Source organism: Acipenser ruthenus, chromosome 54 (assembly GCF_902713425.1).
Source record: "Acipenser ruthenus chromosome 54, fAciRut3.2 maternal haplotype, whole genome shotgun sequence".
Classification (NCBI taxonomy): domain Eukaryota; kingdom Metazoa; phylum Chordata; class Actinopteri; order Acipenseriformes; family Acipenseridae; genus Acipenser; species Acipenser ruthenus.
The window spans coordinates 6850126-6868821 of NC_081242.1; the positions used below are offsets into that span (position 1 = coordinate 6850126).

The window sequence follows — 18696 nt, forward strand, 5'->3', positions numbered from 1 at the left end:
ATTCCATGCTTTGGAAAAAAGAAAGTGTCCACTGAAAGTTAATATGTGAGGCATAAGATACTGTACAAAGTTATGTGTTCCGTTATTCTAAAACAGGGTTCTACCATGCTTAATAATAGTCAGTTAATGATAAGAATGTTATGTATTTTAAATCTCTAAACATGGGAAATGTGGCTGCAAAGTAGCAATGAAGCAGTGAGGTGTATGTAATGTTAGATTTGAGGATTACAAAAAGGATTGCTAGGAATGGACTCCTTAGACATGAACACAACTGCTCTCAATGGCCTCCGTTCACCAGCTGGAATTCACAAGCACCAAACCAAACTGGAAACACAAAGAATAGAAACCCCAAATGAAGGAGAAGCGTTTACCTGCCCCGTTGAGTTTGTAGTCACTCTGGCAGAATGCTCCAGCTGCACATCGACCTGGAGTACAGGAACTTTCATCGGTTGTTTCATCACATGTGAAGCATATCAACTGCACTGTAAAACCACCAAGACGTATGAAACAAAGCTGTGGGGATTTATCATTATCAAATAAAAGGGTAGACAGGGTTATTGGAAGGGGGTCTGCTAAACTTAAATCATTTACAAATACGAATTGCATTTACCTAAAATGAAATATGTAATATTCCAGTTACCAGTAGACCCATCCATGTTCATCTTGGTGGGGGTGGGGGAGGGCATTTTTATTAGGACTTGAAAACATTAAAACAAAGGAGGTTCTGTTGGAAGTGACTCTGCAGCAGCAGTTGTTGAGTTGCTTTGGATAAAAGCATCTGTTAAATGACTAATTCATAATAATATAGAGCTTTACAGATGTTTATAAAGATGAAAGTCTTAACCGACACACATGGTTCCTTTCCTCTTATAAAGAACATCTTCAATCTCTATATCAGTTTAAAAATAGAACTACTTAATACATAAAACTTACAGACCCTACAACCGAATCCATTACACTACAACACTCAATGGTGTGAAATTTCGAAACAATCAAATAAATATCTTAAGTACAAATGGCTTCAAATCCCATTTACTAAGAAGCAAGTGTAAATGCTCCCCATCAGGTAAGAGAATAAATAATGGTACCGTTTATTAATAACTATGTATTAATCTGACATTCTAGTGCATGCATTTCATTGGGGATTATCTGTGGTAACGGTACTTGAGAAATCAGACTCATAAATAGGGGTCTACTTAAATCACAGTAAATTTATGTATTTTTCATGGGTATGTTGCTGAATAAAATTAAGATTTCGCAGACATTTCGCAGACCTGTTTAAACATTAAATAAACCTAAGTAGACAGTATTTCAGAACACTATAAATCCTAAAAATAGTGGTACTTGCTTCCTTACTAAAACAGAGATCTGTGTTGACTCTGTGGCGCATGCGTGGTACTGCAGAAATGGGGCAGCAGCCTTGTAGATCCGCCTGTCAGTCATGGCAGTGATACGGGGAGGTGCGGAAGAGGGTGTGTTGGCTTTCCCTCTCTCTGAGTGGCTGAGAGGCGGGCCTTCGGGGAATGTACTGTGCTTGGTTGTGCATTCGGGTGGCCGTGATTGGGAATACACAGAGACGCTGGCTGAGAAGGCCAGTGTAAACACAGACCAGGCAGGAACGCCAGTGGTTGGAGCGAGTGACCAAAACAGGCAAGCATGGCTGAGGAAGACAGCCAGTAATAAATAAACCATTTATTAAAATATATTGTTACGTACCCGAGGGGTCGTGTGTAGTGATAGGGGAACCTTGGCCACCCCAGTGTAGAGTGCATAACAGCGTAGGACAGAGATCCCGAGCTGACCGGCTTAGCGGCAGTGGAGGCACTGCGTAAGCAGCACCTTTATTTTATAGTTTTATTACTGTGTTTTATTTTCCTTTTTCATATCTCCTTTTGTTTTCATTATTATTTTGAGCACCTGTGAGTATGCCAGCTTTTAACTGTTTACCAGTATTGGTATTTCTGTGGTCCTGTTTACCGTTGTCGGTACTCAGGCCACGGACAACAGCGCCCTCTGCGGCCTAAAAGAAATATCCAAAATATTAAAACTGGGCACTAGTGCAGGGTTTTCAAATAAAACCTCTCCCTTGTGTTTCAGTGAATTACCCACCATCCTTCCACACAGACACTTTTATCCAAAGCAGCTTACACAGCCTACACATATTAGATAACATAATTATTTAATATAAATAAATAACTACCAGATTAACAAAAAGGGTCTTACCATTACACCTGGATATTATGCAGCAAAACACTAGAGGAAATGCATCCAGTTTAGGAATACAAGTCTCGCTGGTAGCACAGGTCTTTGACACAGAGTAGGTGGCAGTTGGTCCTAAAAAGGGATACTGAAAGATCAACATGTGTATTTCAAAATATCCAACTACTGTTGAGCATTGGAGTGAAACTGAACAGCAGCACGGGAAGTGATGAGAGACCAAGAAGAAAGAGTTTCATCTTCGTCATGGAGTAATCGCACGTTGTGGTAGAAATAATGCTGTATATGACATACAGGACAGCATTTCAAAGACTTCTTACATAGACAATGTATATAATCATATACAGTATATATATGACAATGTATATTATGTTTTCTAATATATGATAATTTTAAAATAGTGTTAATATATGTGATTGATGTTTGTAACTAAACACACAGTATAACCCTTATATCACTTTAACTAAGTAAAAGCAGAGCAAAGTATAAGAGAGAAAGCAATGAAGCAATGAATGGAGAGAAACAGGCAGAGGGACAGAGAGAGTCTCGAGACAGACAGGACACCCCTCTGTTGCCACTTACCTGTTCCAGTTTTCTCGTAGGTGTTCTTACACACAATCTCTGAGATGCCGCAGATGTTATCAGTACATATTGATTCATCACTCGTTTCAGGGCAGGTGTAGCATCTCAACTGTACCACTAAAAAACAAGAATGTGGGACCTGGTAAATATTGCAGTAGGGACTGGCAAATAGATTGCTTCACTAGGGCTGAATGGATGCCCTCAACTGCAGAGCTGGGAAGTACTGGGGATGATAGGCAATTGTTATATTATATTATATTGTTATACTAGTGGGGTCTAGTGTATGTGAATATCTCCTGTGTTTGTATTGTCAACTGTATGTATTGGTTGTGTTTTATGTATTGAAACCCCCAAGCACTCCCTCCTCTGTCTCTGAAATTGTTACATTTGTGTGGCGGGAAGGAGCCTTGTTATATAAACTCGGAGCGGGAGTATTGGCGCGCTCTGATTCCCAGCTGCGTTAGGGTGAGGTACTGTACTGCGGGACTGTGCTGCGGTATGAGTGTACTACACGGAGGGCCTTGCAGTGCTGAATACAACCTCTGTACTGTTACATTGTTTTCTTAATAAACTGTTGGTTTCAGTTAAACTGGCTGAGTCAGTGCCTTATTTTCTGCCGCCGGATAAAGCAAGCCTTTGGTCTCCATCCACCCTCCAACGATCTGCGAGACAGCATGTCTTTAGACTGTGGGAAGAAATCGGAGTTCCCAGAGAAAACCCACACGAACACAGGGAGAACATACAGAAAGCAATCTGCATTGGCTGGTTGCACATGCTTGATTTTACTGTACTGATTTTACTTGATTTTACTGTATTATACTGGTTCAACTCCCTGCTCCGTCACTGATAGGTCTTTGTTCAGATTTAATGCAGAGTTCCCCCCCCCCCCCCCCCCCCCAGTCTTTGTAAATTGCTTTGGATAAAAGCGTCTGTTAAATGACTAATAATAATCAAAAGCACTTTATAATAAGGTCTGCTAATAAACACTTTATTATCCATTTATTAATGATTAATAGATGCTACAAAAATATGTAAGAGCAAGCGAGAAATAGCTATAGAACCATTTATAAATGAGATTATTAAGGACAAATCGGTGGATGGAGCTGAGATTATTGAAGCACATTAGAAAAGTAGTTATTAATGATTTATAATGTCTGTTTTTGGGCCGGGGTACCCATGGGTGACACAGAGGGGTTCCCCTTTGTGAGAATCAACTTTAAAATAAGTGGCCCAGAGCGATGTGACCCCTGAAACACCCCAGTTACTTATTCAATTTGTGTTACATTTGCAGGATGCAAATGAGAAGCTGGAATGCGAATAAGAAGCCAACTTCAGCATCGTCTTTTCATTTCAAACCAGAAGTGTCTCATGTAAATACAGTAATGCAGAACAATTGGAATAAAGTGTGTCTGGCATCAAACAGGTTATTTTTCATTATAAAGTGGGTTGGGAGATATCTGCGTCCTGATTGGCTGGTAGGCATTCCAAGCCATTGAATTATTACAGTACAATCAACAGGCAAAAACAAGTCCCAGCAACCTTGGCCTCCTGCCTTACTATGCCCCTGGGCATGCGTGTATTCTAGCACAACCAACACCCTGTCGTGTCTTATTGCTTACTTATATATGTAGCTTTAGTTAAATTTAAGCGCTTATTAACTTTTGTTGCAATCTCGTTTGTATGTTCTGCTTGTAAATCAAAAATGAAGGCTGCTTGGCCAATTTAAAAGCCAATCTAGTGTCTGGTCACTTTCTGAGATAAAAATCAAGGCTGGTGTTAGCCCTGTTCACTTCCGAGGATACATATATTTCAATTTGTTATCCTAGTCTCTGTCTAAAATGATTTATTGAAGAAACAAACAATTTACCAGACAGGGTGTGTAACACAGTCTTGGTAAGATTTTCTATCATCACCAGTATCCTTATAAACGTTGACTACGTTCAGTTTCTAAGTAATTTAGCAGTTTTCCCATAGTTATACAATACATTTACCATGCCTTTTTAATATGCTTTACCATACTTCGCTTGTCTTTGCAATGCATACCTGTGCTTTACCATGCTTTCACTACGTTTTGCTGTGCTTCTACTATGGGAAACTTTAATAAGGGTCGGTATACTTGATCTTGCTCAATATGTTCATCAGAGTCTTAATTTAGTCGCCAATAACTGGGTTTGACCAAAGAACTGCTTGAGGGTCAGGCAATAGTATATCAGGAACGTCAAAACACCTTTAAGACACTCACAGATTCCAACGCTAAATACACAGGAAACTGGAAGGCTAGTAATAGTACTGTAACTGTGTGCTATTCAACCTTCCAAACACACCAGACGGGTTAGACATTTTACTCCACTCTAAATGTCATGTTCCTGAGGAAATTGTGCCAACAAATGGCTTTTGTACATTAACAGTACTTCTAAAAAAGTTTCATTTTATTTTTGCTTGTTATAATAAACTACATATAGCAATATTATTGACTGATTCGTTTTTATTTTCTAAACTGGAGCATAGCACCACAATTCCATCTTCAGCTTGTCACGTTATAATATAAAGACATCAATTAGGGGAGACCGGGGCTGGTTGTCACACTTTTTACTCTTTATTATTTTCCTCGATCTGGTGACATTCTGTGAGCTTCCTCGTTATATTGAAGAATAACTCTTCACGTACAAATTGTGTTTTTTATTTCAGCGTAACTTTATTCCAAATATGATATTTAGATGGTTGAAAATGCGCTGGTCACCTGTGACAAGCTGCCCCATACTGGGGTTGGTTGTCACACGATAGGGGGTTGGTTGTCACAAAGTATTTCCTTGGTTTTACAGTAGACAATAATGCAACATTTTTTGTTTTTTTAAATAACATAAAGTTTCTACTGTGTACAATGACAGAAAAAATTATATTTTTACTTTTTATGTGAACATAAAAAATATAGACCTATATATATTTGAAATGTTGCCCCATGCTACAAAATAATACCACAGCCTCCACAGAACTGCAGGACAAACAGTAAATAACTTAAATAAGCATTATATGGTGACATATCCCACATGCTGGTGTAAAAAAAGTAGAAAGAAAAAGACTTCTTCCTATAGGATTTACAACCAACCCCAAAAACTATGTGACCACCTGCCCCAACCCGACTGCACATGACAATTGAATTCTCTCACTACTACTGGGAGAACCTACTGCTTTTGTTTTTACACAAAAAGATAGCCAGTATCTGGTTCTATGAACATGGCAATCAGTTCAAACAAACTCCAATACTACTAAGAGTTATAACATAAATAACAAGATATACATTTTTTACTTGGGGTATGAAAAAAATGAAATATGCGCTAACCTTTATGTTAGATGGAATTGACCTCAAATTACAAGATGGTTGAGTTCCAGACAATATAACACACATTTCAGTGTTAGTATCACCTGCCTGCACCATCTAGTGAGCACTGTGACAACCAGCCCCGGTCTCCCCTACTATACTGTATCAAAGCTGTGAATCTAAAATAGATTTAATGTATCAAAACAAATATGCTGTACACTTTGCATTTAAACACATTCCAAACCTATTGGGGTCAAAAGAGAGGTGGATCTTAATCCCGCCTTCCTAAAACAAAACATGTCTCAATCATAGACCTCTACCTTTAGTAAGGTTTTCAAGAATTAAACAAGGCTAGCAAAAAATAAACCAGCAGGTTACATGTAAGGTTGGCAGTGTTAAGATTGGATGCTGTTTAGACAATTTGACCATTAGCTGGATAGGTTAAGGAAGATCAATTACAAGAAGAAGCAGAATATAACAATGTAATACAATACAATATATGAAAGGTTGATCTTACCTTTTCAGAAGGATGGAGTAGCTTAGACTTTGGAGTAAAAAATATCAACAACTTCACTTGAAGACGATAAAAAGACTTTTCTAGTTGACTGTTTGCCATTGAACTTGCATGCTTTCCTGTATTTCTAACAGTGTTTTTTTAAATAGATTTTGAAGTTGCTAGTATTAAGACTCTGATTAGACATTATCTGGATACGTTAAGAAATATCAATTGCGAAAACGATACATTCAAATGGCATTGTATCTGAACTAAAATCAAATACATAAAGCAAGTCTCCACCTATCTTTACTTTCTTCCAAGTGCGTACTGTAAAAACCCATTGATTGAGGTCAATTCAAATACAATGGAAGAATATAATGTATGTGTTACCCTGTGCTGCGCAGTGGAGAAGAACCAGGATGCCCAACACGACCTTCATGGTGTTCTACAGAGACATATCCAGGTGAAATGGGTGGAGAGAGAGAACAGCTGCTTTTATACACACACTCCGGGCTGAAAACCTGTTCTTGTTTGAAGGAATCTGTAAATTTGCAGGTTGATGTGCAAAAACTGGTTGTGGAACTTTTTAGGTGTCCTATCTTCCTAATAATTATTACCAATTATTAGTCTAATTAAGTAATTTAGAGCACAGTTGGTTTAATTATTTCAAGTTAAACACAGCGTTTGGGCGGCCAGAGCAGCAACACAGAGAACATTATCAGTTTACTTGGAAACAATTAGAACATCGCAAAAGTAGGAGCTACTTTTTTAAATATAATTTTAGGAAGTATTTGCTTTTGTGGGTTATGGATCCATCAGCACTTGGTTGTTACTGTATTCAGCTGAGCTTTGTCGTTTATCCTCTAATATTATACCATTGTATAGGACAATGTACTCCAACTCAGTATTATTATTATTATTATTATTATTATTATTATTATTATTATTATTATTATTATTATTATTATTATTTATTTCTTAGAAGACACCCTTATCCAGGGCGACTTACAATCTTAAGCAAATACATTTCAAGTATCACAGTACAAGTAATAATACAATTAAGAACAAGTTAAATACAATGACTTTGGTTCAAGCAAGTACAAGTGTGACAAAATACAATTCAATAATACAGCAGATAACAGTGTTAGTGATAGTTACATCAGGATATGATTAAAAAATACTACAGATTAAACACTTGGCAGATTACAGTACTCTGAAGTACAGGATTAAATGCAGTAAAATAGGGGGCAGATAAGAGCAAGTAAAGCACATTTAAGGAAGGGTGATAAGTGTCCCAGGGGTAAAACAGAGGAGTTCTACAGGTGCTGTCTGAAGAGGTGAGCCTTAAGGATGCGCCAGAATGTGGTCAGGGACTGGGCAGTCCTGACATCTGTGGCAAAGTCATTCCACCACTGCGGAGCGAGGGTGGAGAAGGAGCGGGCTCTGGAGGCAGGGGAGTGTAGAGGAGGTAGAGCCAGTCTTCTAGTGCAGGCAGAGCGGAGAGGTCGAGTGGGGGTGTAGGGAGAGATGAGGGTCTGGAGGTAGCTGGGTGCAGTCTGGTCAAGGCATCTGTAGGCTAGTACAAGAGTCTTGAACTGGATGCGAGCGGTGATCGGGAGCCAGTGGAGTGAGCGGAGTAGTGAAGTTGCATGGGAGAAGCGAGACAGAGAGAACACCAGGCGGACAGCGGAGTTCTGGATGAGCTGGAGCGGACGGGTGGCAGACGCAGGGAGGCCAGCCAGGAGGGAGTTGCAGTAGTCTAGGCGGGAGAGTACCAAGGCCTGGACCAGGATCTGGGTGACGTAGTTGGTGAGGAAGGGTCGGATTCTTCGGATGTTGCTCAAGAAGAATCGGCAAGTGCGTGCCAGAGTGGAGATGTGCTGGGAATAAGAGAGGCAGGGGTCCAGGGTGACTCAGAGGTTCTTAGCGGAGGAAGAGGGAGAGAGTGTATGGCATACGAAAGCAATAATATATAATAAAATAGATAATTAAGTACAACCACAATATGTTTTTCTTACGGTAGTGGTTTTATGCAATATAGAGAAACTGTTAAACATTTTACTGTTTCCAATCTATCCATATAATTTTCTTTTTTTTATCAGACTGCAAGTATAGGGGGCTGGACTCTGACTGGGCACCACCAAAAATTATATAAACCCAGCGCCTATATATATACTGTATATATATATATATATATATATATATATATATATATATATATATATATATATATATATATTCATGACACAACTAAAAGGTTTTATTTTGGGATGGACACAAAACGTTAAATGATTAAAAAATAATGTATTTTCATGAGAACATAAGAAAAGTTTAAGAAAGAGAAAAGGTCATTTGGTCCGTCTAGACTCGTCCCTTGTTAGAAGGTTTAGTGGGCATCCTCCAATCCCACGACCAAGCCAGCTTCCAGCTGTCAGTGAGCTACCGCCCACTGGAGGATCAAGGCCAACCCTGCAGGTGTCCGCTCTGAGCTCACCAGGCACCTGACCAGTAGTGACCGCTGTGGCGCGCTGAGGAGAAACAGTCTCTGATGGTTTTGCATGAAATCATTTTGTTAGCTACAAGCTGTGCTCCAGATAAGGTTTGGGGTCATTGATTAATGTACTCTCCAATTTTGACACTAAGTATTTTGGGTGAGTAAAATGCAACATTGCCTTGAAGTCATGAGTACTTTCAGGAAATACTGTACGTATGACTTTCCTTATTTTCCACCTGACAAAATCCAGCAATGTCTTTTTCATAAGATATTTAGTCCTGTCTTAATAATCTTAATAATATTACAGTCTGGGAAGTTGCTACTCTCGATGTTGTATGCTACTGTGTTCACTGACTCTCCTCCCACTAGTACTGGACTGTTAGAGTTTTACAGTTGCTTTCTGCAAATCTTCATTTCTCAGTCTGTTGTGCAAGCGAGTGGATAGATTACGTTTTTCTTTTCTATTGAATACCACTATTGGTCATCGACAATGGATAATTGCAAAGCATATGACGTTGTATTTATATTTCCAGAAATCTTTTGACAAAGTCCTGCATACAAGATTAATTCTCAAACTGAACGCAGTAAGGATTCAAGGAAATGCATGCACATGGATTATGGAGTGGTTAACATGTAGAAAACAGAAAGTACTGATCAGAGGAGAAACCACAAAATGGAGCGTGGTAACCAGTGGAGTACCACAGGGATCAGTATTAGGTCCTAAATTCTAGTATAGCAAGCAAACTTGTTAATTTTGCAAATGACACAAAAATAGGAGGAGTGGCAAACACTGATGCAGCAGCAAAGGTCATTCAAAATCATATAGACAGCATTCAGAACTGGGCAGACACATGTCAAACAGAGAAAAGTATAAGGTACTGCAAGCAGGCAATAAAAATGTGCATTATAAATAGGGCTTCTGATTTTCGGTTTTAACTGATAAAACCCGATAAAACACCCCCCATACAAACAAAAATTAAACCAGTGGATAGCCAATAAACACCAGAAAACACCAAAAAAACTGTGGAAATGGTTCATCTATTCACACTTACTTTGCCCTTTTCCCATTAAAAATAAAACCTACTACAAAAATAATAATAAATACATTTCCCAGTGCTGCTAGGCAATGTCCCTCCTTCCTGACTTGCATCCATCACTGATTCGTTCTGAATACTTTAAACCCGCCCCAGCTACTGAGTGACAGCACATTCCTACATTTCTATTGGAGACTCCATTTGCAAGATTTAAAACTAGATTACAATCAGGATGGAGGCTTGTTAGAGGGGTTTCAAGCTGTATTACAGTTGGGATGCAGAGCATTTAAAACAGAATTGTTGTGAAATGTACAAAAATGCCTCTCACAAAAACCCCAGAAGAATGTGCCTGTGACCAGAGGGATTTCGCTGTGGAAGACAGCAAAGGAAAGAGGGTACAACTTAAGTGTGCAAGTACTGTCCAGTTACTATACATATTTTGACACACAAAAAAGAAAAACGCTCAAGCATTTTGGAAAGTAACCGAAAACACTAATTGCTTACACTATATCAAAAACGAAAGCCCCCCAAAAAAAAGATATACATAAAACTCGAAAATAGCTAAAAATAAACACCGAAAAATACAATTAATAAAACCCGAAAAACAGAAGCTCTAATTATAAATAACGTATGGGAGATACTAAAATTGAAGAAGGAATCTATGATAGGTGTTTATGTTGACTTGGAAATGTCTGCATCTAGACAATGTTGGGAAGTTATAAAAAAGGCCAACAAAATGCTCGGATATATTGTGAAAAGTGTTGAATTTAAATCAAGGGAAGTAATTTTAAAACTTTACAATGCATTAGTAAGACCTAATCTAGAATATTGTGTTCAGTTCTGGTCACCTCGCTACAAAAAGGATATTGCTGCTCTAGAAAGACTGCAAAGAAGAGTGACCAGAATTATACCAAGTTTAAAAGGCATGTCATATGCAGACAAGCTAAAATAATTGAGTCTATTCAGTCTTGAACAAAAAAGACTACGTGGCGATCTGATTCAAACATTCAAAATCCTAAAAGGTATTGAGAATGTCGACCCAGGGGACTTTTTCAACATGAAAAAAGAAACAAGGACCAGGGCTCACAAGTAGAGATTAGATAAAGGGGCATTCAGAACAGAAAACAGGATGCACATTTTTACACAGAGAACAATGGGAGTGTGGAATCAACTCCCCAGTAATGTTGTTGAAGCTGACACCCTGGGATCCTTCTAGAAGCTGCTTGATGAGATTCTGGGATCAATAAGCTACTAACGACCAAACGAGCAAGATAGGCCAAGTGGCCTCCTCTCGTTTGTAACCTTTCTTATGTTCTTCTTATGTTCCTATGTACATGTTTCTGACAATTCCCAAGCAAGCTACAAGTTGTCCCATTATTTCTCTATCTACCGCATGCAGTGTATTCACAATTGACCATTGAGATGCTGGGGAACAATGAAGTACAAGAAGCTTGATAACATGCAAACTGCAGCGGCGCAGCAGCATTGCTCTGTGTATTTACATGCGCAGTTTAATTATCACGTGTAAAATACCCAGTACACAGCTCATCTGGAGCGCTCACTACAACGCACCTTCAGGAGGCAGTGTGCTCCAATGGTTAAAGCAAAGGACTTGTAGCCAGGAGGTCTCCGGTTCCAATCACGGATCACTGTGTGACCCTGAGCAAGTCACTTAACCTCCTTGTGCTCTGTCTTTCGGGCGAGACGTTGTTGTAAGAGACTTTGCAGCTGATGCAACAGTCTCTGTAAGTCACCTTGGATGAAGGCATCTGTTAAAAAAAAATAATAATACCTTATGTGGAATGCTTTTAATGTCTCCACCTAGGAGTGGCTTGAAATTCCAATGTCTTTAATTACAGTTTTTCTCGATTGCTAAGACACTTTTAATGAAACTGGGGCCCACTTGATCTCCATCATAACCTAATGAGCACAACAGCATTCTTTTTTGCAAAACAGTGTGTCATTTCTCATTGCTTTCACACACAGTGCAAATGCTAAGCACATTTTTGCAAAACAGTAAACACAGCTCTCTACAAAAGATGCAAAACTCAGTTGAGTAAATCATGTCAAACAAAATTAAAACATTTGGTCACAGCTCATACAAATTGCTCCTTTGCACAATTATTCAATCAGCAATCAGTCCTTATTCATGCATAAAAGAGGTCACGTCTGAGTTGCTGTTTTCAAGAATGGACCAAGTAAGAGGCCTAGGGCGAGGGCAAGGACAAAGGAGAGGTAGAGGGGCCCATAGAGGAAGAGGGGTTCAGATGCGTGGTGGTGGAGTAGCTCAAAGGGGAATACAAAGAGCTATGTTTCAGATGAAATTCATGCCACAATTATTGACCATGTTGTCAATCATGGCCTTTCCATGAGAGAGGCTGGGCAGCGGGTAGATCAGCTGTACATCAATAGTAACAATATTCAAGAATGAGAATAGGTAAGTTACAATGCTATACCACACTGTATTTCAGTATTACTGTACTGTATACAGCACAATATATGTGTAAAACAGTTGTTCTGTCAATGTCCTTCATGTGACCATCAAAATGTCACAGTTTGTACATATTTAGTATATTTATAGAATTCAAAGACAATCACACGCTGGTGGCAGAGGTAAAGTCTTCACTGCGGCGCAGGAGGCTGCCATAGTGGATATGGTTGTTGTCAACAATTCCATAAGATTGCGAGAGATCCAGACAGCAGTCATTCAAGATCACAACATGTTCAGAAATGTCAACAGTGTGAGTTTAGCCACTATTGATCGGGTCCTTAAAAGACACAAAGTGGGAATGAAACAACTTTACAAGGTCCCATTCCAAAGAAACAGTGACTAGACTCCAGTATGTACAGGTAAGGGTTTGTCACTGTAATGCCTTTTCTTACAGTAAAACATTGATTGCATGCAGCTGGGATATTTTACAATGGATTTGCTTTATGTATACTTAAATACTGTGTTTCTAGTGTATTTTTATCTTAGAGAATAATGGAGCTTGAAGCAAACACAACACCCCATACATTCATTTATGTGGATGAAGCCGGCTTCAACCTTTCAAAAGTAAGGAGACGAGGGAGGAACCTCATTGGTTAGAGGGCCATCGTAAATGTGCCAGGGCAAAGGGATGCAACATCACCATGTGTGCCGTTATCTCCAGCGATGGTGTTCTTTGCCTCATCCCTACAATTGGCCCATACAATACAGAACGTCTCCTCTCATTTCTTGATGCATTGCACCAGAGAGTGGTACCACCAGAAGAGAGAGGGCTGGTGAGGCCTGACATGTCCCGCTTCGTCATCATATGGGACAATGTTGCTTTCCAGCACTCCTGTCTGGTTACTGAATGGTTTGCTGCCCACCCACGAATGATGATGCAATTTCTCCCTCCATACTCTCCTATTCTCAAACCAATCGAGGAATTCTTCTCTGCGTGGAGGTGGAAAGTTTATGATGACCGTCCACATGACCAGATGTCCCTCCTAGACGCAATGAATGCCAGTTGTCTGGCAATCACTGCAGAGGACTGCCAAGCGTGGATGCGCCATGCAAGGAGATTTTTTCCTCGCTGCATTGCGAGGGAAAACATCCAGTGTGGTGTTGATGAAAACATGTGGCCTGATTGACATGAACAAATGGGCTGAATGTGGTGTATACTGTGTTTGTGTTGCCTTTTTTGACATTGCTTTGCTTGTGCAGTGATTTGTTAGCTTGGTGTATTTTATTCTCTGTATGTACAGCATCATTGAATTTGTAAAGGACAAAATGAAAAAAGGTAAAAATAAAGACTTTTGTTTCTGGATATTCATGCTCTTGAGTGACATTCTTTCTGCATTGGTCATCTTTGGTAAAATCATTTTAGGAAAAAAGAATACAGCCCATGCTGTGATAATATGTTGACTTGCCTTTTATGGTACATACTATAATGATAGTATCAACAAATGGCACAGACTCATAAAAGCGGGTTAACCACGTTAGGGTATATTGATAGTTAGTATTTATTGGGCCATTGTATAACAATTGATTGAAATAACTTTCCATTAGATAACAAGTTGTATGTTTTGATGGAGGTGGTTGATTTTGTGTCATCTATTTAATGTTTTGAGAGTCTTAGTGCATTTTGCAAATGAAATGTATCATTTTGGCCAATGTGTTTCAGTTTGAGGCTGCGTGTTAATTGTTTTGAAAAAGTGAATTCTGTTTGGACAAATGTGCTCAAGCATCATGAAGAACTGTAATTGGAAGCATACCGTTTGCATTGTAATTGTTTGTTTTTTTGAATGCATCAAGGTGTCAAAGTGGCTGCTGATTGGAAACAGGTGGAGAGGTGGTGCCATGCAGAAATAATCACACAGCAGGAAACTATAATCCATTTTGGAAAAGGGGGTCTTTTGTTTATAACTCCCTGTGTGGCGACCAAACAATAAACCTCCGTCAATACACATCAATGTGTAAAGCACGAAAGAAACAATAATAAATGGATTGCAGTCCAAATAATAAACACACGTTATCCGCCCCACAATAATACAATACACGGTCACCAGTCTGGGTGCGTGCAGTAGTGCTCGTGGTGGGTGATAACAATTATACAGTGACTGTGGTGGAGTGTTGTTCCGGGTACTGCTGACCCAAGGTGATAGCTCCGGAGACGTGTTAGCCATCTAGTGATTTACAAAAACAAAAGACAATTACTAAACAAACAAAACACTCACAAATCCTTTTTCTGATTTTTAGGGTTCTCATGGTCCTTCCAGTTTCTTGTTTCTAAAAAATCAAGTGAAGGAGTAGATTGTGATTCTCTGTACTGTATTCTCTGCACTGCACCAGGTTAAAGATATCTGTTTGCAGCCCTTGCTTCTGATGATCTTGCACTTGTATTGTAACAATAAGAAGTATGTTGTTAGCTACAGACAGGTGATGTATAGACTTCGGTATGTACACTATGTGTTTGTGGGTTGCTGTTGCTGTTACTATTATTAAATGCATATTTTCCTGTCATCTGAGGCAATTAAAAACATATATAATTGCATTCCGTAACTGCTTATTACACAAGAATAATTTAATGTGGATGGGTCTGAGTAGCGTGACTTGGAACTGAGCCAGGAAACTTGGCTTTGCAAAGCCGGTAGACCTGTTTTCCCACCCAGTGTGCTGTTTAAATACATAACGTGTTGATGTGGTCTAATTCAAGCACAACGCCTATTCAAGGCAATGTCAAGTCAGAAGCTTCCTAGACATGAAGTTTGAACCATAGCAGTTATTGTTTTGTTGCTCCTATTCTTTCAGTGACACACATTTGTTTTCTTCACATTTTGAAAGTGTTTGGCAATTAAGCTGTTCTCTGTGTTGATGTTTGTTTAAAGCTCAACTATCCTCCAATTCTATCACATTTTACATTGTAACTTTCATAGACCCTGATCTTGGACACCCTGTTATTACAATAGATAAGAATTGGATTGCCGCGATTTGCAGAAGTATTCACCCCCCTGCAGTTTTCACATTTTGTTGAATTACAAATAATGTATGCACATTTTTTCAAACTAACTTTTTTTTTATTCAAAGCTGCAGTGGTTAAACTGAACACTGTTATATGAGGAGGAGGTTAAATGTCAGCAAAACTTGCAAAGAAAATGTACAAAATGAAATTTACTGGTTGCATAAGTATTCAGTCCCTTAAGTCAGTACTTGGATTAAGTCAGTACTCTTTTTGGATCGGTCAACCTGGATGTGTTTGGTGGAAGCGTCTTTTTCGGAAAGTGTGATACTCTGAAAACTGCTTTTCAGTGAGTTGAAAAAAAAACTGCTGCTAAAAACGAAAGCAGCATGCTGTGCCGTATCCAACACATATGTATTGCGAGGACGAGCGGCACAAATACTTTACTGTACATCTAATATTGAAGTGTGCCAAATGTGTCACATTGAAATATTGCACAGGGCTCTTAACTGCCAAGCCTGGATATGTGTTTTATAGGTGTACAAATAAAACACAAACAAAAGAAAACAAAGGAGGTTTTTTTGTTTTGCTTCTAGATATAAAAAAAAAAATACCAAAGGCAATCATACCTCCCTCGTGTTGGCAATCCAGTAAGATGGGTGAATGTTGCCAGAAACCTTCAAGGATGGAGGAAGTGCTGTGTGTGCAGCTAAAACCATCTGGTAGGTAATTTCAACAAAATACCAAGCCAAGTTTCTGAGAAGCAATCCCCCACACAGTCATGTTCAGTTCTGGTCACCTTGTTTCAAAAAGGATATTGCTGCTCTAGAAAGAGTGCAAAGAAGAGCAACCAGAATTATCCCAGGTTTAAAAGGTATGCAGACAGGCTAAAATAATTGAATATATTCAGTCTTGAACAAAGAAGACTAAGCGGTGATCTGATTCAAGCATTCAAAATCCTAAAAGGTATAGACAATGTCGACCCAGGGGACTTTTTTGACCTGAAAAAAGAAACAAGGACCAGGGCTCACAAATGGAGATTAGATAAAGGGGCATTCAGAACAGAAAATAGGAGGCACTTTTTTACACAGAGAATTGTGAGAGACTGGAACCAACTCTCCGGTAATGTTGTTGAAGCTGACACCCTGGGATCCTTCAAGAAGCTGCTTGATGAGATTCTGGGATCAATAAGCTACTAACAACCAAACGAGTAAGATGGGCTGAATGGCCTCCTCTCGTCTGTAAACTTTCTTATGTTCTTATGTTCTTATGTTCTTATGTTCTTATGTTCTTATCTCACACGTCAGTTTGATTTTGCGGGTTGTACAATGGCTGTCGTGGGTCTGCGGGTTCTAATGTCAAGTTGAGGGTCACTTGGGTGGTCTGAATTCCTTGTTTAGTTTTGAATTGTAACAATGCACCCCACCCCCCCTAGATTTCCACATCTATTTGGAATGTGTGCAGTGTTGTCAGATATTTTGCTTTTCTTCACAATCTAGGTAGTGTGGTGAACTGGGAGTATTGTGTTTCCCAGCTCATAGTTCAGTCTCTCCTGTTGGTAAAGTAAGGGTTTCCCAGCTGACTCCACAACTCAGAACTGCAGACTGGCCTGGGCTGATCTCCCTACACAAGACAAGATCCTGACACTGGAACTGCTGGCTTTCTCTCATTTGCCCTCATCTATACAACTGAGGACCAAGCAAAGGCATTTCACTTCCACATTGAGTGATTTAACCCTTTAATGCATGGTGACCTCATGTAGGGACGCATAAACTCCTCTTTTCCATCTGGACACATCACTCTTCCTTAAATGCACTTTACTTGCTCTTATCTGCTCCCTATTTTACTGCACTTAACCCTGTACTTTAGAGTACTGTAATCTGTCAAGTGTCATTTAATCTGTAGTATTTTGTATTTCATTATATCTTGATGTAACTATCTCTGACACTGTTATCTGCTCCGTTATTGAATTGTATTTTGTCACACTTGTACTTGCTAGAACTGAAGTCATTGTATTTATCTTGCTCTTAATTGTATTATTACTTGTACTGTGACTCTTGAAATGTATTTTTGTTTACAACTGCAAATCTGCTAAGAAATAAATAATAATAATAATAATAATAATAATAATAATAATAATAATAATAATAATAATAATAATAATAATGAGATTTCCACCACCCATATAAAAAATGGAAAACAGTTGAAAAAAATGTCATTGAAAAATATATTTATTAAGTGACCAAAGCTATTTTCAATATTGCATGCTTGAAAGGGTTAAGGGTTGACAGTTAAATGATTGAAGAGCCAGTCGGTTCATCTCTTGTCTGGGACTGCAATCCCACAATTCACTGCTTGTTTCCATAGAAACGCGCCGTCTCAGCAAAGCGAAAATGAGGCAGTGAAATTAAAATGATTTTTTTTATATCAAACGGATAAAAGAAATGTAAGAGAAATAATCTCGGATAAAACGTGTTTTTTGATGATGACAGTCTCTATATTCAATTCACACTGTCAGGTTGCCATTGACTCAATAATTAAGCAGACAAGGTCAAACGAGGGGACGCCTTGTTCTGCTGGGTGCAGGGTTAGGGTCAAATCCAATTCCATTTCCAAATCCATTTTAAATTCGATACCCAATTCCTTTGAAGCAATTGGAAGTGACATTTTAAAAGAATACCAAGTGTTGTGATTGTGAAACTGCTTTCATTGGAAGACCATTTAATTGAGTAACAAACAGTGAATTAAATTAAATAACTGATTGTCACAGTGAGAAGCTCATTTGATCTGCTACTTGCAATTTGGATCAATGCTGTGTTGGAACTGATTAAAAGGGACTAGGAATTGGAATTGGAAATTGCTTTGAAAAAGGAATTAGAAATGGCTTAACAGGAATTGACCAACCACCCTGTGTGCAATAACCAAGGGATGCAATTGTAAAGAATAGCTAATACACAACCAGTAAGGTTTATGAAATTATTTATCAGCTACAAGCACTTTAAATATGTTGGGGGTTTTATTGACAGTGTGACTGATGGACTCCTTCACATAACCTGTTTCTTTGTCACTCAATCCCAAAGCTTCACACTGCAATTACACAAGCCTCATCTGTCAATGTCAACCTGGAA

General features: G+C 38.9%; 1 protein-coding gene across 3 annotated transcripts in view; it reads right to left on the bottom strand.

Annotated features, from left to right (window-relative positions):
* Window positions 1-18696, bottom strand: part of LOC131723305 (keratin-associated protein 4-3-like) — a 115523-nt gene that overhangs the window by 9656 nt on the left and 87171 nt on the right. For 2 of the 3 annotated variants that reach the window (XM_059016922.1, XM_059016924.1), the window contains exon 6: window positions 372-482. In XM_059016922.1, the coding sequence (XP_058872905.1) occupies window positions 372-482 (111 nt within the window). Of the gene's footprint in view, window positions 1-371; window positions 483-2223; window positions 2335-2799; window positions 2917-7004; window positions 7093-18696 lie in introns of those variants that run through there. The other variant, XM_059016923.1, reaches the window with a different exon arrangement.